The sequence below is a fragment of the Gouania willdenowi genome, chromosome 1 (genome assembly GCF_900634775.1).
Source record: "Gouania willdenowi chromosome 1, fGouWil2.1, whole genome shotgun sequence".
NCBI classification, from domain to species: Eukaryota; Metazoa; Chordata; class Actinopteri; order Blenniiformes; family Gobiesocidae; genus Gouania; species Gouania willdenowi.
The window spans coordinates 34530660-34556265 of record NC_041044.1 but is presented as its reverse complement, the minus strand read 5'-3'; the positions used below and the strand labels follow the sequence as shown (position 1 = coordinate 34556265).

Sequence of the window (25606 nt, the reverse complement as noted above, 5' to 3'; positions counted from 1 at the left end):
GTAGTGGTAGTAGTAATGGTGATAGTGGTAGTGGTAGTAGTAATGGTGGTAGTAGTAGTAGTAGTAGTAGTAATGGTGGTAGTGGTAGTAGTAATGGTGGTAGTGGTAGTGGTAGTAGTAGTAGTAGTAGTAGTAGTAGTAGTAGTAGTAGTAGTGTTATTCTTTGCCACACCCAATCTCGAACAAAAGTGTTCTATAATTTCACACTTTCTCAAATCTAACTAACCATGTGCACTAATCGTGGTTACTCTGTACACAGCATAACAAACATGATCAAAACAAATTCTGGAGGGAAAATGTCTCTGTGGTCTCACCATAAATTAGTGATATAAAAATGGGTTCATGACCTGAAAGAGGTTGGGAACCACTGCTATAGTTAATGTGGATAAGGATTGATGCTTCACAGGGCGACATGTTTGTTTGTTTTTTTAACACACAGGAAATGAACGATTAAACATACATTTATTACATGAACAGGGGTCGGAAGCCACTTTTACAACAAGCCATTCTTAATACTGGTTATGCATGATGCATGATGGGAAATCGTGTAACCAATAATAACTGAAGAACTGAATTCACCAAAATGTATTGATGTTTAATTTCTATCCTAATATTGACCGATACGATCAGTTGGCTAGTATTACTGTCGTGTACATCCCTAGTTATTAGTAAAGGTTAGATTAATTACCTACAGTATATACCTTTGAAACACAAATTTGAATGGCATAGCAGAATACACACGTTCACTGCCTCGGATCGTGTTACAAAAAGGCAATAAGGGCAATATATCGAGATTAAAGATATATCAAGTTTTCTGTCCTACAGTTAGATGGATTGCTAAATGCATTCAAACTCAGACCTCCCACTGAAAAAGCCACACTACAGAACTCACTCACACATGCTGTCCCTTAGAGGGAAAAAAAAAAGTCAAAATTTGAACATATTGTGCAGCTGTTTGTTAATAAATGTGCCTAGGTGACAATTTGCATCACAACAATTTAACCCAGAATTGTCTTTATATTGATTTATATCGTATATCACTATTTGGAGAAAAAATATTGAGATGTGAATTTTGGCTCTAACTACAAATACTTAAATACTAACTTGACAACAACGTGAAGACATGAATGAGTGAGACAGAGACATTCACTCTTTCATAGAACAACAAAAATGAGACATTTGAGTGAAACTGGCACAAAAATGTCCAAACTGAATCCTCAGTTATAAAATAGATCACTATAATATGTTCAGGTTTCATTTATTCAGACACCTTTTTTCAGGAAAATTTACGTTGAAATGTACTTTGATCTCCTTACATGTTTCGACTGACTAAAGCTGTCAGTCTTCCTCAGAGGCATCTACCGATCGCTTTGATGTGTCTTCATGAGTTATTTCCAGGGTTCCTGCAGATCCTTAAAAAGTCTTAAAAGGCATTAAATTAATAAATCTAAAAAATTGTCATTAAAATTTCTTAAACCGATGTTTCAAAAGTCTTAAATTTTAACAAATAACTATGATTTTATGATTGTAATTAGTCTCACATTTCAAAATAAATGTATAATTTTTACCGTAACATTGTGCTATCACAACAGCGGAACCAACTACAAAACAGTGACGTGGTTGCAGCGGGACTTTCAACAACATGGGGAAATGGAAATTTAACAAAAATTGTTAACAGTTTTTATTATTTTGTATTTGTGTTGTTGTTTTATAGATTTCTGGCTTTTTTTGTAGTCATTTTGTGTGTTCTTAGAGTGATTTTGACTATTTTAGTCTGTTTTTTTGTGTTTATTTTACTGTCATGTTTTGTATTTTTGTGTGTTTACTTTGGGGGCCGTGAGTTGCACGCCCGCACTAGACACTGGAAAAAATGTACCCTAACCTTACGTAATTGATGTGGCATTTTTTCCCCCCACAATTGTGTTTACTGTGAAGTCGGTGTTAAATTGAATTTCAAATGGCAATAAAAAAGTATTTATTTAATTTAACTGAAGCTGTAGGAACCCTGTCTTTCTGAGAGTTGGTAAATTTCCTGAAAAAAGTTGTCCGAATAAATAAAACCTTAACATAATATTTCAAAAAAAGAAAACAAAATGAAGTTGCTGGAATTGATCAGTATATTTCTATCACTTATCAACCAGTTAAGAACCATTTATCAGCCAAGTGCCCTAGTATAAAGTCAATATACACATCTTATATTTCTGCATGTTTTGTTTGTTTTTTGTAACTAATGAGCTGCACTTCTGCTGCCTCTTTTCAATCCTCATACCTAAAATAAATGGGCTGCTGTACTTTTTTTTTTTTTTTGTCTGAGCACAAGTTCCACATAGTCAGTCAGCCCTGTTGGCTCCCTTCTCCCTGTGGTTTCAGGACCAAGCACTTGTGGAAGACTCTGATCAGGTGCGTCAGAAGGGAAAGGAAGTAAGACTGCTGCTGGCTTGGCCCGCCCAGGCTAAAGCTTCCCGGTGTGCTGTGATCTAGCGCGGTCTGCTCTGCTTTTCATAGCGTTCCTCTGCTGCTTCTTCTAGTTTAACTCAGAGCAAACTGTGGTAAATGCCATTAACCAGACTAAAGCTTCTTAGCACTGGTGCTTTAAAGTTCTTCTTTCTTTTTTTTTTTTTTTAAATTGAGAAAAACAAAACATTTTATAATTTATGGTTGATATCAGGGTTGGGGTCAGTTATGATTGTAATCACGTATTTGATAATTAATTGCAATTATCAGAATCAACTTTATTGGCCATGTAATGTATGAATTTGACTTACCCTCTCTGACAATGTAAACATTAAATAATAACAATCAACTAGAAAAAATATAAACAGTAGTTAAAGACTAATATGTGCAAAGCTAAATAAAATAATATAACAAGATGATGATAATAATAATAATAATTATAATAATGTAGGTGAACATTTAAATTAAATAGTAAATGTTTATGTATATGTACATTCAAGTAATAGTTTGTTCCAGGGTTATTTCACAGAAACAGGTCTGATGATTTAATTGGCGTAATTATACTTGTAATTGTAATTTGAAAAACCTGTTGCTGTCATAATCGTGATGAAATTGTAATTAAGTGTAGATAATTTACTTTGTAATTGTAATTGCCATTTTAATTTAACGCAAAACTGCAGAGGAACCATGTTACACTTCTCTGTACAGTTCTACACATTTGTAGTTAGCAAATATGTTAAATATCAAGACGGGTATGCTGACACCTACGCCTACACCAAAAATATTAAAACTTATATTTTTATTTATTAGGAAGCTTAACAAGCGAACCAATAGATATGAAAAACAATAGATGATAGATGTCTTTTTTTAGTGTGTTTTACAGTAGATTTAGGACCCGTTATCATGAGAGATGCTAACAGAAAGCTAACATAAGAGGAAGGTGAACTTTTAGTGGGTTATTTATTTCCGGCTCAGTAAATGTGATTCATTTAATTTACGGTAACTTTAATAATTGAGAATGTAATTATAATTGAATTGTAATTTAACATGGGCAATTGAAAACATAATTGTAACTGAAAAATGTAATTGACCCCAACCCTGGTTGATATTGTATAATATTAAAAAAAAAATTATTTGAAATTGTAGATAAATATTTATTTATTTTTTTTATTTTTTTTAATTTGCACATTTTGAAAGTAGCTTATAATCTTACTAGTAAGGTATCTGGTTTCTGGTGAAGAAGTTAAGGGTAAAAACTCATCTGTTAACTTGGCAAAGTTCACCAATTTAAATGTTTATTTGTTGAATTCAGGGCCAAGAGAACAAATCTTGATTAAGTTACTAATTTGATCAGTCTGATGTGTTGGCTTCAAGGTAGATTATATTTATATTTTTATATGGATTTTAAGTTCAGTTTTTTTTTTGCATATTGCTTTGGCTGTGAGTGAAACAGGAGGAATTTGAGGTGTTTCTGGTGTTTGTGCACAATGAGACAATGTTTGCAATGTTCTCTTTAGTGTGACGTAGTTACCTATATTGGGGAAGCTTCTTGAAGTATTTTGCCTTGCGGTGAGCTCAAGCATGAAATGGCATGAAACTGAAGTGCAGGTGGAGAGAATGTTGTTCAGTTTCATGGGTTGACATTTAAAACCTGTCTGCAAAACACATGCATGAACCAATCTCAGCCACACTGGGGCGACCTTTCCTCTGTTCATCCATGATGCAGGTGCTCAAAAAATGTGTATTTCTGTGTTTTTTATTATTTTCTTTTTTTAACTTTATAGTAGAGTGAAATATGAGACATTTTTTATATGTAACTACAGTGTCCAAGTCAAGTCCTGCATGTTTAGAGGCTTCCCTGGTTTACCACACCAGATTGGTTGGGGCCAATTACAATATTCAATTACAATTACATCTTCAATTATCCATGTTCAATTACAACTCAGTTATGATTACGATGACCAACATTTTTTCATTTACGCTCTGCATTAGCTTAGTACTAGCCTAGCGTTAGAATTAGCTTAACATTAGCATTAAGCTAGCATTAGCATTAGCCTAATGTTAGCATTAGTCTAGAATTAGCATTAGCTGAGCGTTAGCTTAGCATTAGTATTAGCATTAGTATTAGCATTAGTATTAGCCTAATAATCGCACTAGCGTAGCAAATAGCGCTAACCTAGCATTAGCATTCACCTAAAAATAGCAGCAACCTAGCAATAGCTTAATATTAGCAATTAGTTTGAAAAAGGTTGAAAAAATAAGAAATGTGTTGAAAAAGTTGAAAGAATTTGAAATTGCTTGAAAAAGTTGAAATAAGTAGAAAATGTGTTAAAAAGTTGAAAGAAGCTGAAATTGGTTGAAAAAGCTGAATAAAGTTTAAAGAAGTTGAAAAAGTTGAAAGAAATTGAAAAAGTTGGAAAATAGCTTTAATTTATTTAAAAAGTTGAAATCAGTTGAAAAGTTGGAAAAAGTTTAAATAAGTTGAAAAAGTTAGCATTAGCATTAGTTAGAATATTTGTATTTCCTTAAGAAAATGCAAGTGAAGATGCAGGTGCTTGCCAGCATCGCAGTGTATTAGGTTAGCATTAACATTAGTTGCCATTAGCAATAGCTAGCATTTACATTAGCATAGCAATAAAATAGCATTAGTATGGCCTAGCAATAGCACTAACCTAGCATTAGCATCAGCCTAACCTTAGCATTAGCCTAGCAATAGCATTAACCTAGCATTAGCACTAACCTAACATTAGCCTAGTGTTAGCATTAACCTACCGTTAAGATTAGCCTAGTGTTAGCATAAGCCTAGCGCTAGCATTAACCTATCGTTAACATTAGCCTAACATTAGCATTATACTAGCGTTTGCATTAACCTAGCATTAGCTGAAAATGGGAAAAAGGTTGAAATGGATGAAAAAGGGTGAAATGGGTTGAAAAAGGTTGAGATGGGTTGAAAAAGGAAGAAAAAAAATTGAAATGGGTTGAAATGGGTTGAAGGTAGTAGCTTTGTGAGATTTGTGCCACTAGAAACTGAATTTGAATACTTGGTATTGAATTTGAAAGTAAGAACTTGAAATTGAATTTACTGTTTTAAAACTGAATTAGCAACTTGAAATTGTGTTTTAACTGTTGAAAGAAATTCATCTTAATACATTCCAAAAATCAAATATTCAAAATTCAGATTCACTGCACGCAATTCAATTTCACGACACACAGATGCACTTCTGGTTCGCTGATTCATGGAACTCCTGTTTATGTCTACAAAAACTCCTTTAAGGCCATTGGCGGTGTGACCATTAATTTCATACAATAAAGGCATTTATTATATATATCTGTACAGCCTGTTCTTCAGACTTGTACATTTGCATGGAAGTTAGGTTTAGACTTTAGACCAATTGCAATTTGCGCATGCGCTGCGACTTTTCGACGTCACAGCTGCAGGGTCATCTGGACAGAACTACACGAATCATATTCACCTCCCCTCTCTGAAAAAAGCTAAAGAAAAAAGAGGGTTAAGGATTTTTCAGTTATAAATACAACACCATTCAAACAAGTTAAGTGTCCGACGCAATGTAAGTCGCGCTGAGTTTGTGCGTAATTTTCGCGTTTCTTTCCGTGTTGCGTTACAGTAGAATAGCATGCTTGGAGTCGTTTCAGTGCAACATAAGTTTTCAAGTGAACTGGATGATACAATGGGAAAATGTTCATCAGATAAGTTATACGTAGTCGAACTTACTGCTAGAATCAACTAGAATCAGTGCCAGTGCTACACACAGCTAATGATGCTAATGATGGTGAACAGCTACAGTATAACAGTGTTTATTACACACATAGTGTGAGGAAGTTTTGTGTTCAGACATGTAATTATACATTTATAGTTTAAATAGCCTTTACATATTATTTACAGTTAAAAAGCAGTCGGCTTTGTTCACTAAATTACTGGAAACCATCGATCTTCAATCATACAGTTTGTCTTTGGGCTTCACTCTCAAAGTTATACATGTACACATGTTTAGGAGGAAGTAAATGTCTGCATTTATTATATTTTTTTATTTCAGACATCATTGAGCCACTGAAGCAGAGGATGAATGCTGTAGCTTCCAATGGGAGAAAGGCTCTCACAGCTGTGTGATACACACTGGATCAAAGTTTATCAGCCTCTTGTTCCTTTAAATAAATGACTTTGTCATCTGCCTTGCTTCAGTTAATTTGGGGCCAATATTGTTGGATAGATTATCACTTAGATTTGACACTAACAGATATTTGTATGAATGAAGTGCTTCAAGTACAGAACGTCACATCTTTATGTAGTAGGTCAAACATTGTTTTGGGTTCTACATGTGATTGTACTAAGAAGAGGGATGCTGGATCTGTAGTGGACACAGAGCTGGACTCCCTGGTCTCAGACCGTGGATAAGACTCTGTACCCACTGCACTGGACCATGATCAGAGGAACATGTTTAGTCTCTGAGCTACTCCACAAACATTCAGAAGTCTTTTTATCCCCCTGGACATAAAACTACATCTGATCAATGTATGACAGGAGGAAATGATCACATTCACTATTCACTGCACAATATTATCTTACTGCTGTATGTAACCTATTCAATTCAATTCAACTTTATTTGTATAGCGCATATCACAACAAAGTCATCTCAATGCGCTTATCAAAATATAAAATTCATAATAAGAAAGAAAAAACCCAACAAGATCCACATGAACAAGCATTTAGCGACAGTGGGAAGAAACAACTCCCTTTTAACAGGTAGAAATCTCCAGTAGAACCAGGTTCAGAGGTGGCAGCCATCTGCCACGACTGGTTGGGGTTAGTGGACAGAAGGACCAACAGAACAGGATAGAGAGAAAGAACATCACAGTGTCCTAGACTAGTTGAGCCATGAACCACAGATCTGGAACGGCCATCATCAGCTTCAAGACAACTGAAACAGAGCAGAGAGAGGAGGGCGAGGAGAAGGCACTGACTGCAGAAAAACATGATACAGTATTATCAAGTCAGCCTGCCTTGGCCTTGGGCCTCACTCCCAGTGGCCTCGTCATTACTTATTGTAAAGGTGACAAATCTCTTCTAGTTTATTGGTAAGCTAACCAAGGTCTGTAAATGCGACCTTTTATAGATGACCCCACGTCTGCTCACGCGGTTAGGTTATGTTATGACCTAAGATAACCTAACCTATAGAGAGAGAGAGAGCGAGATAGTTTGTTGTCATTCATACTCATACATATACACCATAGGTGCACACAGAACAAAATTCTCCACACAAGGCTTGACTGTTAGGCTTTAAAATAAAAGCATACAAAACACACCATAACAACAGTATAAAAACACACACTTAAAACAGTGATGAAGTGCTGCCACGGGGTTAGTATTAGATTATTGCACTTGGTTTGTAATAAGTTATAGCATGTTAGATTTTATTGCAGTTTAAAAGTGTTATAGCCTGAAGATGAAGCTGTTGTAGAACCTTGTTGTTCTGCATTTCAGGTACCTCCTGCCAGAGGTCAGCAGAGAGCAATGTCCATGGTGTGGATGTGTACTGTACTGGGTTACAACACGGTCACAGCTGGTTTATTATACTATCCTGCTTATTTGCATATACGTAGCTGGTCAGATTTAATATTTACAAATTCCTATACAATTTCAGTTTTAAACGTGTTCACTATGATGATTCAGCTCTTTTGATCCGTCAGCATCATAAAGTAAAACAGTGTTTGTAGGAGGTCTTTGTACAAGTTTAGCAAACAGGATGAAGACGTGTTCGTCTTTCCTTCTTGTCATGTCACTGTTAGGTTACGTTTTTAAAGAGAATCCTTCAATGCAGGGACTTGTCTAATGTCGGCAACATTATGGTTCATTATGGTTCTCAGTGGTCAGGGAACAGCAGCAAACAGAGGTAAAAGGATTAAAAAAACGTAACTTACTATGTACAACCACGCTCTCATAACATTTACGAGTCTGAACCTTTTTCAGGGCTTTATAGATATAGATAATAAAAACCTTTATTGTATGATATCTATGGTCACACCCTCAACGATCGTAAAGGAGTTCCATGAATCAGTGATTGATTACTCAACCTCACAGACCGGAAGTGTATCTCCGTGTAATGAAATTGCATTGCGTGCAGTGAATCTGAATTTTGAATATTGCATTTTTGGAATGTATTCAGTTTCAAAACAGTAAATTCAATTTCAAGTTGTTACTTTCAAATTCAATGCGTTTCTAGTGGCATAAATCTCAGCCCATAGGCTTGGAATTTCCAATAGTAATGAATGGGAAAGAAAAAAATTAATAAGTCAAATAGTTTAAAAGTTACAAATTATAAAAGCTATAGCATACATCTCGGGAACATTCTCCTGCAACCTCACTAATTACGTTATAATTGTAATGAATTATCAAATACGCAATTACAATTATAATTGACCATGTTTTCTGTTTAGCTTCATGTGACAGATTAAATAGATTCAGGTGTGTGGGAGCAGAGGGACCTCTAATGCTGCGTTCACACCGAATGCGTCACGAAATGTTTGTGCGACCAGAATACATGCAAGTCAATTGGTAGACGCAGCCCAGAGGCGAAATCTTAGCTGTGTGGCCCGATCCACGCGTCAAGAGCATTGGCCGTTCGAGCGCGCTCCAGATTTTTCGTCATATTTGCACATTCGCAAGAGTTGAAAATATTGAACTCTTGCGACTGTTTCGCATGACGAAAGCCAATCAGTCTTTGTTGACGATGACGTCAGGTCGTCAACACGGACACCGGTCCGTTCACCCGTTCAACTATGACGTAGAAGCTGTGTGTGACCACCTGGAGCTGTATGACACGGCTTTTATAACCGGGACCGTACCAAAAAGGGTTTGGCGTGGAGGAGAATCAGTGAGGAGGTGGTAGTAGCAGGTAGAAGTTCTCTCTGTAGTTTTCTTTCATCTTTGAAAGTCGGCACTGAGCTAGGATAGCATTAGCCACTAATCACACTGGCTTTTTTCACTGGTGGTTTATGTTTATGAGAGGAGAAAAAGGAGCACAGCTCCTCTCTTCAGCAGGCAGTGAAACTTGCAGAGTTGGGTGTGTCGCTGGTGGGCGGTGCTTCGCTTCAGACGCACATATGAAGCGAATGGGAAATTTTTTTAACCTGCAAAACCTGCAAAATATTTTGTGCGGTAGACGCGTCCGGTGCCACAGAAGACGCATTCGATGTGAACACAACATTAAACATGCAGGACAGGTGATCTCCAGGACTGGACTTGAGCATCCCTGCATTAAAGTATTAATTGATCAGCCAAATAAATACATAAACTGACATAAATGCATAGATATTTGTATACACTCGGGGTGCTAATCTCCAGGAGCCTGGCAAAGGTGGTTAAAACAAAACTACTGATATATAAAATTGAGTATTAAGAATGGAGTTTGTTTTCTTTTTTTTGCAAGTTTATGTTGAAATTTATGAAAACCTGAATTTCGTGTTTGTAAAGTAGAGCATGAGCTATTTATTATTCATACTGGAGTTGTAGTAAGTCCATGCAATGCCATTACACAGAAGCACTTCTGTGTTACCAATGTTTCAAAAATGTTTTCCACTTTTTTAGCCATTTCTTTTTTTATCTGAATAGCTCATTTTCCTCCATTAGTTTTAAATCTCTGCACCCATCAACGACTGAGACTTTGACTGAACGAGAGTAATACAACTGTGAAGTGAGTGGATGTACTGTAAATTAAAGGTAGCATTAGTTCTCAGTATTTTTCTTTAAGACAAATGTTATAGTGGCAAAGATAAGGAAGCCAAGTTGTCGGATGTATGGAAAAGTTTTTGACAGAGGAACCAAGTCAAAGAACATCGCTCAAAACACAATGCTGGTTTGTTGTAATTAAAGATCTGGATCCAAGTTATCCTTATGTGGTTGAATTTGTGAGTTTTGTCTCTGAGACATTTTTTTTTAATTTTGTACCCAACCTGCAGAAAGCCAAACTAGGTCCAGGCAAAAAGGTGATAAGTGAGACGGATGATGGTCGTCCAAGTCAGCTGCCTTCCAACAGTCTGAACCAGGTCAAACTCAATGACTTTTCCTTCTTGGCTGTGCTGGGGAAGGGCAGTTTTGGCAAGGTGAGTAATCATCAGCATTTGCTCAGGTAGGCTATCATTTTTACAGCTAACGTGCAAATCTTCTGAAGGTTATGCTAGCGGAGATGAAGGGGACAGATGAGCTTTTTGCCATTAAAATCCTGAAGAAAGATGTGGTGATCCAGGACGATGATGTTGAATGTACCATGGTGGAGAAAAGGGTCCTGGCCCAACAGGACAAGCCACCCTTCCTCACATATCTACACTCGTGCTTCCAGACTGTGGTAGGTAAAATTAGTTAGTACAATTTTCCAAGCAATACAATTATTAAACACCAAACTTGTTGTTTTTTTCTCTCCGTCAGATAATACAAAATAAGAGAAACAGTGCTGTGAATTAGCATATCAAAAATAACATTGTTCATCACAAAATAAACTCACTTCTAGTAGTAGTAGTAGCCCCACATCCTCTACCACCGACAGTGGTCAACTTATCCACTTTGTTCATTTGTCACTCATGGACTTATTCATTCTGGCTCTGAACCCTGTCATCTTGTCCAGAGTGTCCTAAACACTTGGCCTAGTGTAGCGCCCGAAGGACTGTTGTCTGTGATAGCTGCTACATAGTTAGCATTGAGGTGGTAGAGCTACGCTGGAGGCTAGAAGACCTCTGGTGATCCACAAACTCTTACTTGCACAATTTGCACACAACTGGGCTTTAGTTTTCCATTTGGTGTGTTTTTTTAAAATCAAAATTTACACACACACAAAGACTCTTCAGGCTCCTCAGCTTCTACCGTTGTAGTTGTGCATCAGTATTATGGATATACCAGGAATGCGTGCAATGGAGAAAGGTTCCGCGCTGTTTGTGGTGCAAAAAAAAGAAGCGATTTATGCGATTAATTTTTTAGTGCATTGTTTCACCTAAGGCGTTTAGCTACAAACCTTCGCCATAAAGAACCGTAGAATGCTGCAGCGGGCGTGGGTGGCAATTCGGATTTAAAAATTGGGTGGAAAAACAAGCATTCATTATGAATTGGGGGCAGTTGACAATTTTTTTGTATTTGTGTACTAAGTGAATCACTATCCTGGCAAGAGCCAGATCAATGTGTAGCCCTCCCTCTATCTCGTGTTCTCCACATCAATCTGGGTCTGTGTCTGACGATTGCTATCAGAACCAGGGAGGCACAGGAACAGAATGCTTGAAGCTGGTTGGGCGAAGTACCTGTCAACCATGATTTGTTTTAGTCAATCACACGCTAACAAATGATGATGTCACCAAAACTTTCTTTGGGATAGTAATGCTGCGGTCATTATGTTGTTGAGTGACTTTTGCTGTGTTTGCAACTTGAGTATGCGAGTATGCGAGCACGTTAACCATCCTCCTGCATCGACATCTTTCTATTTTGATTCGGAGCTATGCTAATAGCGGTAGCCCAGCTAGTTCCTCTCCCCACAACTGCGCTTGGCCAGTTTTGCTATATTTAGGGATATCCTGCCCTACACCACAACACTGCCTCATGATTGGTTTTAACCGTTTTGGTTCGGATTCGAAATGCAAAGGCAGGAACAGTACAAGATGAATTCTGGTGTTTGTGAACACCAGAATCCATCTTGCTGGTGAATCACACCACTGAACACAATCTAGGGGCACAAACTTTGCATTCTGCTCTGATGCAGCCAGACACTTAAATCATCTTAAACTATTCATATATGTATATATGTATGTATTAGAAGTGTGCCAATATATTGATTGTTAGATTAGTGGCGAGTCAACACATGACGATTCAATTCATAAATGTTAAAAAATGATTGTTTTTTTCATAATAACTAAATCAGTGATTCTCAACTGGTGGGCCGGGACCCAAAAGTGGGTCGCGGACCTGTACTGGGTGGGTTGCGTACATAAATAAATCTGCTGTTACGGCTGACCACAAACGATGGTCAATAGAACAAACTTCAACTGTTTTTTTTTTGTTTTGTTTTTTTTTTAACTGAAAGAAGCTGAAACAACATTGTAATTAATCCATTCATTGATAAATTCTTGATTTTGTTTTGTAGTTAGTCAAAAAACTGTTTCAAACATTTAATGTATATGAAATAAAATATATTTTTTTGATATATTCATCACTCCTGAAGTTTGGGATGGGTTTCACTGAATGATCATTTAAATCCTAATCAAAATTTTAAATGTGCTAGATTAAAACCCACAAGGACCATTTGTGCAAATAAAAAAAATTGATTTTTATATTACAAATCCAAACTAATATTTGGTTTGTCATTCATTTACACTGAAGCATTATAGAAAACATATGTTATCACTGACTGGGATCAGGTCACACTTGTCATAGGCAGCAGGGGACCAACATGAAACAAACAAAGAAAAAAACACTTTATGGCACAAGTCATGTCTGTGTTGAGTGCTTAACATGTCTCGACGTGTGTTGTTTTAAGGTCACTTGGTTGTGAAAGTTCTCGTTATACAAAGGATCCTTCCTTTGTATAACGAGAACTAAATCGGGCCACTCACCCAAAGACTTTTTGATTGCTGGAATTTATTTGTTTTTGTTTTTGTAAAATATAGTGGCCTGTGACTTGTTAAGTACCTTTTCCCTAAAATGTAATTCCAAAAATTTTGATCGAGTGTATTTAAGTTTTTCTACAGTATTTATGTTAATACATGGAAAAATTAATGTACACATACTACGAAAGCCCGCGACCCTGATAAACGGGAATTAGCGGGTTGGAAGATGGATGGATGGATACTACGAAAGCTTTTTTTTTGTGTGTATTAAATTGTTCAAAATAAACTAATAATAATAATAAAATAAAAATTTGAGTTTAAAAAAAATATATATATATATATTTGTTTTTTGTTCATTTACAGGATCGTCTGTACTTTGTCATGGAGTACGTGAACGGAGGAGACCTCATGTACCATATCCAACAAGTTGGCAAGTTCAAGGAACCGCAGGCCGTGTAAGACCAATATTGTATACAGTGCATTTTTTAATCACATACTAAATGTGAATAGTAAACTTTTAGTTGTCACATTTCTATGACTCCCTCAGGGAACAATGCAGTGTGACAGACTGATGTTTTTCACTGTTTTAATCTGTAATTGTATTCTTGTCATTTCAGGTTCTATGCAGCAGAGATCGCCGTTGGTCTCTTCTTTCTGCACAGCAAAGGGGTTATTTACAGGTGTGTATTTAACAATGTATACACTTAACACTGCCGGAACATATTCGGCTGTACTTTTTTATACATGTAACATGGGTTACGCTCTGGCAGTAGCAATGTAACGAAACGCAAAATAAAAAAAACAGCGATATAAAAGTCAAAGGTTCACGAAATAAAACCAAAAAGTTTTAAAGGAGCGCAGCAGCACAATGACATTTGACCCTTCGGCTTCCCATAGAATTCAGAGGCTGCAGTGTTTACAAGATGGCGGACAAAGCGGATGATCCGTCGACTCATAAATTGGTTATGTGTAGTGATGCACCGGCTGAAACAACCAATGAGCAAATGCCGGCAGTCAGCGCGTGCTTGTCTGGATACAAGACAACGGCTGTTCTTGAAAGGGCATACTAACGTAGTACTCATACTACGTCTGACATCAAAATGAGTATGTAGTGTGTTCACATTAGATAGTATGGGAAGATTGAGTACATGAAAAATACCCGGATGTATATCGGGACATTTCTGAAGTATGCACGGTGGGGTGGGCACACTACTCATAGTCAACTGCCCCATGATGCATTGTGAGCAGAACGTAAAATCCTCCTTAGACCGGCTTCAAACAAAAATCAAACATCTTCTTTTCAAAACAGAAGCATCTTTTCTAGTTTTCCATTTGTTTTTTAGGGCTCTTGTTTTGAAGTTAACCGGAAGTTTTCTCAGTCGTACAATGGCAGGTCTCTGAAAATCTCCAAAAAGAAGAAAGAAATGTGTTATGGGTCACTTTCACGCTTAAATGTTTTCAGAACTTTCAAAGGTGGTGAATCAACAAAGATATTTAGTCTCAGTGTGCTTCAGGTTTTTGTCATTGTAGGGTCGAAATGCATCTTTGGAAAACTTGGAAGTTTACTTCAATGGGAACGGTCATCATCGGTCATCCTCCTAATCATACTTATATACTCATTGCGTTTGTAGTACGGAGTATGACATTTCGAACAAAGTCAACGTGTCCGTTGAGCGGTATTGGACCACTCTACTCGTAGGTCCAAAATGCATCTTTTGAATCTTTTATGTTACAGAAATGAGAAATAATAATAAAAAAAAAAAAAACAGTTAGATTGGTGCATTTCTTTTCATTCTTTATTTGTGAAGTAAAACACTCCTTCACACTGTCTCACACTTTTTCAGTCAAATTGTTTTCCATCAACAAAGATTTGTTGCTCATAATTTTTTCTTTTCTTCATATCGTATCACGAGTATTTCGTATTGTATTTCACATTATATTTCATATCGTATCATGAGTTGACTATTTTGTCATGGCAGATCAATAGGCAAGGCTAGGCAAATGTATTTGTATAGCGCATTCCATATACAAGGCATGTGCTTTATACGATCAAAAAGTGCAACAGAAAACATCAAACAGTTTAAAAATCACAGGGTTTTTAAAAATATTAAATCAACAATAAAATGAATTTAAAAATCTCATTCTCAGTCATACGCAATAGAGAAAAAAGATTGCCTTTAACTTGGATTTAAAAATGTTGACATTGGATGCTTTGCAGCATAACAACTAAAAGCAGCTTCACCATGTTTGCTGTGAACTCTGGGCTCCACTATCTGACCTGTGTTCATAGATTTGAGTAATAAGGGTAAGGAGTTACAACATGATAAAGATTGCCATCTCTCGTTACTTAGGGATCTAAAGTTGGACAACGTGATGCTGGACTCAGAGGGACACATCAAGATTGCTGACTTTGGCATGTGCAAAGAAAATATGTTAGAAGGAGTGACCACACGGACATTTTGCGGCACCCCAGACTACATCGCTCCAGAGGTAGGAAACGTGTGTGTTTGTGTGTGTGTCTTTTGGTGCTCTGTTGCAGTTTGAGCTGGTGTCACCCTGTGCTTGACATTGAGGTCAGTGCCTGAGGAGGGTTGAGTTGAGCACACATATGCAAACTTTCTGTAATGACGTAAGGCTCCCTGTCAGACAGATGTCCGCTTTGTCCGCTGGCAAGTTCAAACTCAACCCAAACACACAAGCTGGGATCTCCACGTAGTCCTGCAGGGTTTTACTGCAGCTGGAACAAAATGATCTGTGGGTGTTGTTGTTTTTGTAAGTGGTTATTATTTCATTCCAGAAAAGTTCACTTTTATCTTTTATTTGAAATTTTATATAGACCGTACCACTTGTTATATTAACTGGATCTATATGGAACAATTGGAAAACATTATTACTATTGTGGCACTCACTCAACGATTACAAAAATAACATAAATGAAAAAATAAAAAGATTTTTAAAAAATCACATTTTTATTTTTTTTTTAATATTTTTATTTTGTTATCTTAATTTTATTTTTTTTGGTCTTTTTTTTTTCTCCCCAGTCCTATTTTTTTTTTCCATTTCCATCTGTTACTATTTAAGGACGCCTGCAAGCTCCTCCCACACATAACACAGGTTTAGGCAGGCAGTGGCTTTCTGAGCGGCGGGAGGAAGAAACTATCATATATATATATATATACATATATATACATATATATATATCTTATATATCTGTGCCATATTTATTTATCTAACCATCAGGTCAGTGTGTATTTTTATACTGCAGGTTATGGTAATGTATATAGTGTGCTGAGTAGTAATATAGTATTATATATTTATATTTATTTTTCCAATATTTTATTTAAGTTTGTCGTTCCTCATTTCTCATTCTTGGAGAGTACCTTATTTCATTGTATATGTTTTACAATGATGATAAAAGCTTCTATTATATATATTGTATATATACAGTATATATATATATATATTTTTTTTTTCAGATATACATGTGTTTTATTTGCTAAATAAAACAAACTTAAATGATTTAATACATGCGTATGCAAGCTCCTCAGCCCCGCCCCTCTCAAAGCTAAAGCTAAAGCTAGCCTGCAGGCCAACATGAGGAAAGTTGTTACTAGCGATCTTGAAACATGATAGGAGAAACGCAGCAAAAACACTTGGTAAATGAGCAAGGCAGGTGAAATTCTGTTCTATGGGAACACTTTGGGTTTGATTATGAAGACCTAGAACAAAGACTCATCACATGCAAGAAGTGTTTCGTTTTGTGCGAAAGTGACCATACTTGATTTTAGTGTTTGAATGATTTTATTTATGTTTAAAGAATATATTTTACATTATTTTGTAGAAAAAATAAATAACTATTTGCTTGACAAATAATTGTTTTGAATAATCATGATTTGAGTTTCGACTAAAATAATGTATAACACTAGCTATTAATAGTGGGTTTGATTTCTACTCAGCGAGATGAGGTATTGATTCTTACTGGAAACACTTGATTGATAGAAAAGTGGGATGAACTCCACCCTGTAGACACCAGTACACCCCACAGGCATCGAACAGCAGGCGTTTAAATAAAAGGGTGAGCGACTATCACACAGTCACAGTGTTCACAGCGTTCTGCATCAACAATTTCAACCAAGCATTGGAAGATCCTGACGAACAGCCATGGCAACTAAAAGCAATAACTAAATAGTGTTTGATATTAAAATTGTAATCAAGACAGGGACACATAATTTCCCTATAACAGCATTTTACATTAGTATTTACAATGTCTACGTTTATGAGGCAGTTAAATATATATGAAGCATATCGATTGGGCAACTTAACAACCCTTTATTTCATTTTAAAGGGTAACTATAGAAGAAATGTATATACCATAAAATGTGTTTAATGTAATACCAATAAACTAAATATGTGTATTCATGGGGAAGGGTTCTTTTTTGGCCAAATGTGACGTCAAGTTGTTGATTCCAGTGAAATGTTTAAGGATGTTCACGTGAACCCTTATGGAAGCTTATTGCATTCACAGAAAAAAAAAAAACAAACATTTTGGTTTTTCTGAATTGAGGAAAAAAAAATAAGTAAATAAAACAAATTGGAAATGTTTTTCCTATGTTGACGAGATAATTTTTTATAGGAAATATTTTTCGGTTTTTCTGAATTGATGAGATTTGATATTGATGAGGTTTTTCCCTCGTAAAATGATCTCATCGACTCAGGAAAACTGAAAAATCTTTGCTATAAAAAAAATTATCTCGTCAACAAAGGAAAAACATTTCCAATTTATTTTATTTACTTATTTTTTTTTGCATCAAACTTTTCCTTTAAAAACAGAAAAACAGAATCTCATTTATCTCATTAATTCAGAAAAACTGAAACTTTTTTATTCTTGTGAATGCAATAAGCTTCCGTAAACACTAGATCTGCTTTTCTCTATAGTCAGCCAATACATGCGGCCACAGCAGCACATCAAGAACTGGATTCATGCTGATGTGCTCCAGAACTCACACATTCCCTAAGAGGGATGTAATGGCAACACGGAGGGAAATAACCGCTCACTCAGTAATGGTGTTAGTCATTAGACTGATGTTTAGTGTCATAGTGATCAACAATACTGAGTTTCTGTTTTTCTGTATGGTGAAAACTATTGTGAGAGTCGTGTGTGTGTGTGTCTTTGTGTGTGTAAGCAGAAAGAATTAGCTTGAATAGCTTGAAGACTGATCTAGAACTGTCACATAGCGTTAGGCCTAATAGGAGAAACATTTCTGCCACAATATCTATACACACACACACACAGACACAGGCATGCAGACACATGCACATGCACACATACACCATATGCAACCAAAAGACTGTAAACAGGTTGATGGTTAAAAAGCTGAACCTAAAGTAAATCATCCCTTTCACACTTTTACACACACGACCACAGCAGCCGTGTGCCTCACACACACTACAGTGGACTGGCTGTAAAACCCACAGGCTTTAATACAACAGAGAGGAAAATAAACCAGGGTCAAAGACGACAATGTCACACTTGACGAATTCCATCACTTTCCATTAGAAGGACTCGGTGTACTGGAGGAAAACTGCCAAGTAAACTAACGCATCTGTGTATTACACATGCAATAGAAAGAGGAGATCCAGATTAATGGTGGTTGCTCACGGTACAAGGGTCACTGCCTGAAACTATGTCTGTCCTCTGCTGTTGTTGCAGACTGGGAATGGGCGCCAACAGCAGCAAGTCCCAACCATGTCACATTTACAGTATGTTGCTCTCTGCAGGATGGCCTGAAACCGATCCAAATGGTCTTCCTTGGTGTTACTCCAATTGACCTTTCTCTCGTGCTGTACGTTTCTTTTTGTTTTCGTTTTACAGATTCTGAGTATGACTCTTTCTAAACAGGGACAGATCAGTGAATACAGCTAGGAATCAGCTACAGCAATGCAACAATGGCCACATTTACATGGGAGTTTTAATTCCCCTTTCATTCAGAATAAAAGTTAAATCCTCTTTAAACTAGGGGGTGTCCCGATCCGATATTGATCGGATATCGGTCCGATATTAGCCAGAAAACGACTATCGGATTTTGCATCTAAAATCTACGACATATAATATATTATATTATATTTATTCAATTGTAGAATACTGTAGATATTATGCTGAAGGTTAAAATTCATGTTTTTCTCATACCTACTGTTGCTGACTGTTGTTTTCTGAGTAACATCACTTGATCAAGCCTTTGATTCGTGCTGATATTGCATCGGATTGATATTGTTATCTGCCAATACTCAAGGTAGCAATATCGGTATCGTATCGGAAGTGAAGAAGTTGTATTGGGACATCCCTACTTTAAACTGACCTTGTAAACACTTAATTCCAAAGGAAAATGTAATTCCGAATTAAACTTAAAGAGTAACTAAACTCCAAAGCCTGCTGAATACAAATGTATTTGGGTATGAAGTAGTGCTGTTGATTGATCCTGGTCCAACTCTCAACATTTTAGTCAAAGTATTTCAATTTGGTGTATTTTGTTGTTAAATGTCAGCGTGACTGCCCTCTATGGGTTGAAACCTGGCTATTACAATTGATTTTAGCCATTGGCTAAGAACAAGATCATGTGACGTTTTGGGACCATCTTGCATCACAAACAAGCACTGTTTGCCCCGCCCCTTTTATAAAAACTAGCACCTGTGGGCTCTAAAATCTGTGGTGAGTAGGTTGGATTGAGAGAAGAGTGAATAGAGAGCTATATTGAGTAATGAGTAGCTAGTTAGCATAGCATTGATTGGTCATTGGAGATTTTGTAGTATACTGTAGACTGGGCGTGTCTTAACTGCTCCAGGTGCCCACCCATAATCAAGGCATTTTTTGAATTTGCCTCCAAGTGGCAGGTCAGGGGAAAGCAGGGGTTTAGTTACTCTTTAAATACGGAGTAAGTGGCTGGTTTATTTTAATTCCGAATTGAATAATTCCTCAATCTTGTAAACATTTAATCCCGCTTTAGGTTAATTCCGGTCATTCTGCGCATGCTCGTCCTGTCTCGATGAGGTCGGGTGACGACATAGTCCATCATGGCCGGAATAAATAATTCCGAATTAAAAAACATCATGTAACCGTGGCCAATGCTAGGAGCGTTTTTAAAGCCTTCTTCACTGGCTAAAGCTAAATTGCCTGAATAGTCGGTTGGGTTGTTGTTTTTGCCTAAACCTCTGACAATTGAGCAGATGGTTATGTCTCGTTGGTAAAACAAAATCTGCAGTGTGTGTCTAACATTGTGTATAATCAGTGTTTTCATTTAGGCTGACACCGAGCAGGTGTCTTTTCCAAAAGCTGAGGAGAAAAGCTTCGAGCTTTCCACATTCTCAAGGCTTTTAGGCTTCATGTTGCATACAAATATGAGAACATGGATTATGCAAAGGTCTAGCTATTTGCACATACTTGAACAATGACAAATACGGTAATTGTGCCTGAATCATTTAATTTCTTTAATTAGTTGTGAATAATATGTGGCCACTGAGGTTCTAGCTAAGTTTTTAGAAGCAGTACGTAGGTTTCCACATACAAATATCAATATTATGGGACAGTGGAGGCAGTTTTCTTTATTAGATTATTAATTAAATGTAGAGTACTGAGCTTTGGGCTGTTCTGGCAGCAGCAGTTCACCAGATGGTCAACGTCTCATCTGTAGTCGGACTCATCTCCACCAGAGAGGAGTCCATTAAGGTTTGTTTTACTGGGATGTGCAGCTTTTGGTAGAAGAGGAGAAAGAAGAACAACACAGCCTTGTGGAGACCCAGTGCTGATAATCTGAGAGTCAAAAAAACAATTGTAAATCCACACTTTATTTTGGGATTTTCTTTTAGTTTATTTTTACATATAATAAAATATATCATGAATAGCAATGTTCCATTCATTTTATGTAATTTTAAGGAAGAAATACTATATTGTGATACTTATCGTTACCGGGATATAAATCTACCTCTATCGTGATATAACATTTTCTCCATATCGCACAGCACTATGCTAAAGTGTTGCTCATAGCGGTAGTTTAAACATGCTGAAGTGCCTGTGCAGAGACTGTGACTGTACGCTATCAATGTGCTATTGTTTTTGTAGCTTGTGTGCATAAAGAACTGTGACCTGGAGAGAGAGGACTTCTGTAAATAACCATATCACATTCAGCTGGCACAACTTGTCCTGTAATAGGCTATAACAAAGGCGATGGAAACGGAAAACAATGCCTTTCCTGATCTCATAAAACTTGCATTAATTCAGTAGCATATAGTGAACAGTGTGGTTTGTGTGGGAGGACAGATTGTTTGTGTATCTGTGTCACTGAACTCTGAGTTAGTCCCAAAGGAAAGGCAAGCACTCTGTGTGGCAGCGCCTGTCATCTGTGTGTGTGCATGAATGTGTCAAGGTGACTAACAGTGTAAAGTGCTGTAGACCAGTGTTTCTCAAATGGGGGTATGTGTACCCCTAGGGGTACGCAATGTCACTACAAGGGGTACTTGAGAGACAGAGAGTGGAAAATTTACAAACTAAATCATTAAAAAATATCGGTTTTTATCAGGGGTGGACTGGCCATCTGGCATACCAGGCATCGTCTTGGTGGGTCGTCAACCCAGAGTGGTCCGCTATGTGTTTTTTTGTTTGATTTTTTTTTTTTTTTTTTTTTTTTTTGACGAGTGATGGCAAATATGTTAACAGATGGCCAAAATGGTCAATAGCAGCCAAAAAATGGGCAAATAAAGAGGAACCAGGTGGTATATAATGGTAAAAGGGTAGCATAAATTGGCAAAGTATAAGGAAAAAAGGAAGCAAGTGGTATTTATTAGGCAAAAGTTTCTTATTTGGATGAAAAGTGGTTAAAAAATAAAGAAAAGACAAAGATTGGATAAAAAGTTTTCAAAAAGAACTAATAGAAAAAATAGGGGGAAAAAAGGATATGTATTGGCAAAAGGTTGCTTTTTTTCCTGCAGTTCAATATTTGGCCTTTGAGGTCATTGGTGTTGAGTTTTAACCTTGCCTATAAGATGGATTTTTCTGGTGTTCACATACACCAGAATCCATCTTGTACTGTTTCCGCCTTGAACTGAACGGTTCAAACCAATCATGAGGCAGTGTTGTGGTTTAGGGCGGGATATCCAGGTGTGATGAAGGCAGAAGCGCCGAAGAAAAACTGGCACAAGCGCAGTTGCAGGGAGAGGAACTAGCTGGGCTACCGCTATTAGCATAGCTCCATGTCAAAATAGAAAGATGTCGATGCAAGAGGATGGTTAACGTGCTCTTAACTCACATACTTGTGTTGCAAAAATGGCAAAAGTCAGCATTACTATCACAAAAGAAAGTTTTCACTAGCGGAGCCTTTTTGTTTATGTAGCAGCGTATAAATACAGAATAAATACAGCATTGCAGTTTTGAATACATGATGTATTATTCTGAATAGGGATGTAACGATTCACTCAACTCCCGATACGATTCGATTCACGATACTGGGTTCACGATACGATTTTCTCACGATTTATTTTGCAAAATGGGAATGTTGACAAATGACTTAAAAATATTCCTTTATTTTTTTGGGGGAAAATACTATACTATTTTCCTTTTATTTTTCATTGTCAAAAGAATCCCTTGATAAACTATGCAAAATGATGCAATTTAACTAAAAATAAATCTTGAATGAAATACATAAAGGAATAATACAAATGAAGAAGAAACCTATTAGTTTAAATTCTGGTTCTATAGTAAACAATTCAAAACTGCATAATAGTTCTTTTTCTTTTTAAAAGTGCAACTGAAAATGTATTTTGTGCCTTAACAATTGGACTTTTAAAAAAAAAAAAAAAAAAACAGTCATTTTACTGTATTTACGTCAGATATTTGTTTAGACCAACAGAGGGCGCTGGTAACCCAGTGGTCGGTTGGCATGCGGTTATTCCACCAGTGAAGAAGAGAAGCTATGCTAGCAGACAGAGCTAATAGAAAAATGTGACTTTTACAGATATTCACGTAATATTACAGATATTCTTTTGGTGCTAAAGGAGTAAAGAATCATTTATGAGCATGTTTAACAGTAAATGGCGGCCAGAAAGAAAATAGTAGCAGATTCCGCCCGTCACGTCCGCTTCTGGAAGGATTAATATATATATATATATAATAATATAATATATAATATAATATAATATAATATATATAATAATATATATAATATATATATATTAAAAAAAGTACTGCAATTCAATTTTCAGAGCATCGATGTGAACCGTGGTACCTATGAATCGATTTTTAACTGCCTTACGATTAATCGTTACATCTCTAATTCTGAATCAAATGCTAAAAATTTCTCCTAATATTTTTCTGTATTTCTCTATTTGGGCTTTACTTTGACTAACATTTATCTTCAGTGAATTCAATATCTCCAACTGTTTTTTTCCCAAAAGATTTTAACATTAAAAACAGGAAATTGAACCACGTTATTGTTAAGTCAATGGCAAGTAAATCCCTCAAATTATTCCGCCTTAAGCTGTAAATTCATGATGGTATTTTTAGCAAAATGTTTTTTTGAAGTTCTTCCTCATTGATGTTCAGTCTGGCCCCCAAATCTTGTCATTTTGTGATCAAATCAGAAACTTAAATAATAATTTAATCCATCCTTCTTTTAATCTAGAGTTCCATTCTGTTTGTAATAAATCATAAAAGTGCAGCAATGATATCAAACATTCAGCTCATTATATTGACGATAGATAGATATATTGAGCTCTGATAAGAAACCATCTTCGTGAACCATTTCAACATGTTTACCGCTTGCTTGCTTTGGCAGTCCAAATCACGTGCATTTGGTCTAGCAGTGAGTGCAGGATAAAGAAGACCAAACAAATGTGGACAAAGCTAAATGACACAAAACCATCCACATGCTTAACAGTTGTTTATAGATGTTGCTTTCACACATCCAACTAAAAGAGATGCCATGCTTCAACTTCACTTGCTTGCTAGTTCATTGTTCCAAAACACTCTGTATCCATTTCTGTTGTCATCAGCAGTTGCACTTGAGCTGTTGATTTTGTGCATTTGTTACTGGTTTATTTCCACACGACTTGCTGCACCTGCTTCCTCTGCTCCTCATCCTTCATCTCAGTGACTCTCAGGCCTCGGGGCCTTTGAAAAGCAGTAGAAAAAGGATGCATTTCAAAGAGACTGTGGTTCAATAGCTCCAAATAATTGCTTTTTTTCCCCCCACATGATTGATACAGGTACTTGTTTTTCCCAAATGTGCTCAGTTTTGATGTCCCAGTGTAGCCTTTGTTTCTTTAATGCATCCACCTGTCTTTAGAAATTGTGCACCAGGCTGTCATCAGCTGTATGCACAGAAGTCTGCCCTGGAGAGTAAATCAGGGTTTGTCAACCACGGTGCCGCGGCACACTTGTGTGCCGTGAGAGATGGTCAGGTGACCCGTGGGAAAGTAATCAGTTTCACCTTATTGTTCTAAAAAAGCATTTAGGAAAACTAATTAAAGCTGGGGTATGTAAGTTTTTTTTGGTTTTATTTGGTCAAAAATCCATAATCATCTTTGAGCGTATTGTATTCAAAATGTTCTGAGTGGACAGTGAATCTATTCTCCTTCCCCTGGCCCTGTAAAATGACATTTATAAATCCAGGAGCGTGACTCTTTTAGAATCTTGATGTCAGCCAATCAGAGATCTTTCTACAAACGTGTGCTCCATGAGCTGTTTTTGAGCGTTTCTATTGGCTGCTCCACTGAAGTCAGACGTGTTCAGGTACCCTCGGTTGTAAAAGTGAAATGACGGACGTTCCAGCAGAAGTCTCCATCACAGCGTTAGACGCAACAGTTACACAGCAAATCAAGGGGAAAAAGGCAGACCAATGTGGAGAAGAAACAGTTTAAAGGTACAAACATGCTGAGGAAGAACTGATCGCTTTGTGTCCTGATGGACCCTCGTGACTGTGGACGGTCCGACTCCTCCCCACACACACACACACACTGGTGTCAGAGAGAGCGTGATAATGCGCGTGTAAACCAAGAGAAGCTTATTCAAGGTGAATTCATTTTATAGACCGGATGCGGAGTCAATAACACAAGATAAAGTCCACACACTTGTCTACATTGAGAAAAAAGTCACTAAGAGCATTCACAAAAGACACCGGTATGAGAGGTTGAGTTTCGGTTTGGTTCCAAAATGGAAGAGAGAGGAGAGAGGATTCTGCATACTGCAGCTTTAATTGTTGTCTGCAAATATGCCATTGTGCTGCTGTGAGGTCCATCCCTGTCCAATATTATTAAATAAATATAATGTAAAATTATATTATAGAAAACAAAACAATATTTAACAGAATAAAGTTCAATTGTAGCTTTAATTACATTTGATTACATAAATCATGTATAGTCTAAGGATTATTACAAAGCTAAAAAATAAAATAAAATGAATAATCACCCTGTATTACAGTATGTGTAACTGGGTTAGTTAGTCTTTAGTGTGCGGTAGCTCAGCTCCGTTCTCTGTTCATCTACTGTATTTCAGCAGTGATCTGTACTA

At 36.7% G+C, this 25606-nt stretch overlaps 1 protein-coding gene across 2 annotated transcripts in view; it reads left to right on the top strand.

Moving 5' to 3' along the window:
- Positions 1–25606, top strand: part of prkcaa (protein kinase C, alpha, a) — a 177474-nt gene that overhangs the window by 127841 nt on the left and 24027 nt on the right. Inside the window, exons 9-14 of one of the 2 annotated variants that reach the window (XM_028463883.1) lie at positions 2371–2400; positions 10429–10572; positions 10641–10814; positions 13417–13508; positions 13671–13733; positions 15405–15543. In XM_028463883.1, the coding sequence (XP_028319684.1) occupies positions 2371–2400; positions 10429–10572; positions 10641–10814; positions 13417–13508; positions 13671–13733; positions 15405–15543 (642 nt within the window). The remainder of the gene's footprint in view (positions 1–2370; positions 2401–10428; positions 10573–10640; positions 10815–13416; positions 13509–13670; positions 13734–15404; positions 15544–25606) is intronic. The other variant, XM_028463973.1, reaches the window with a different exon arrangement.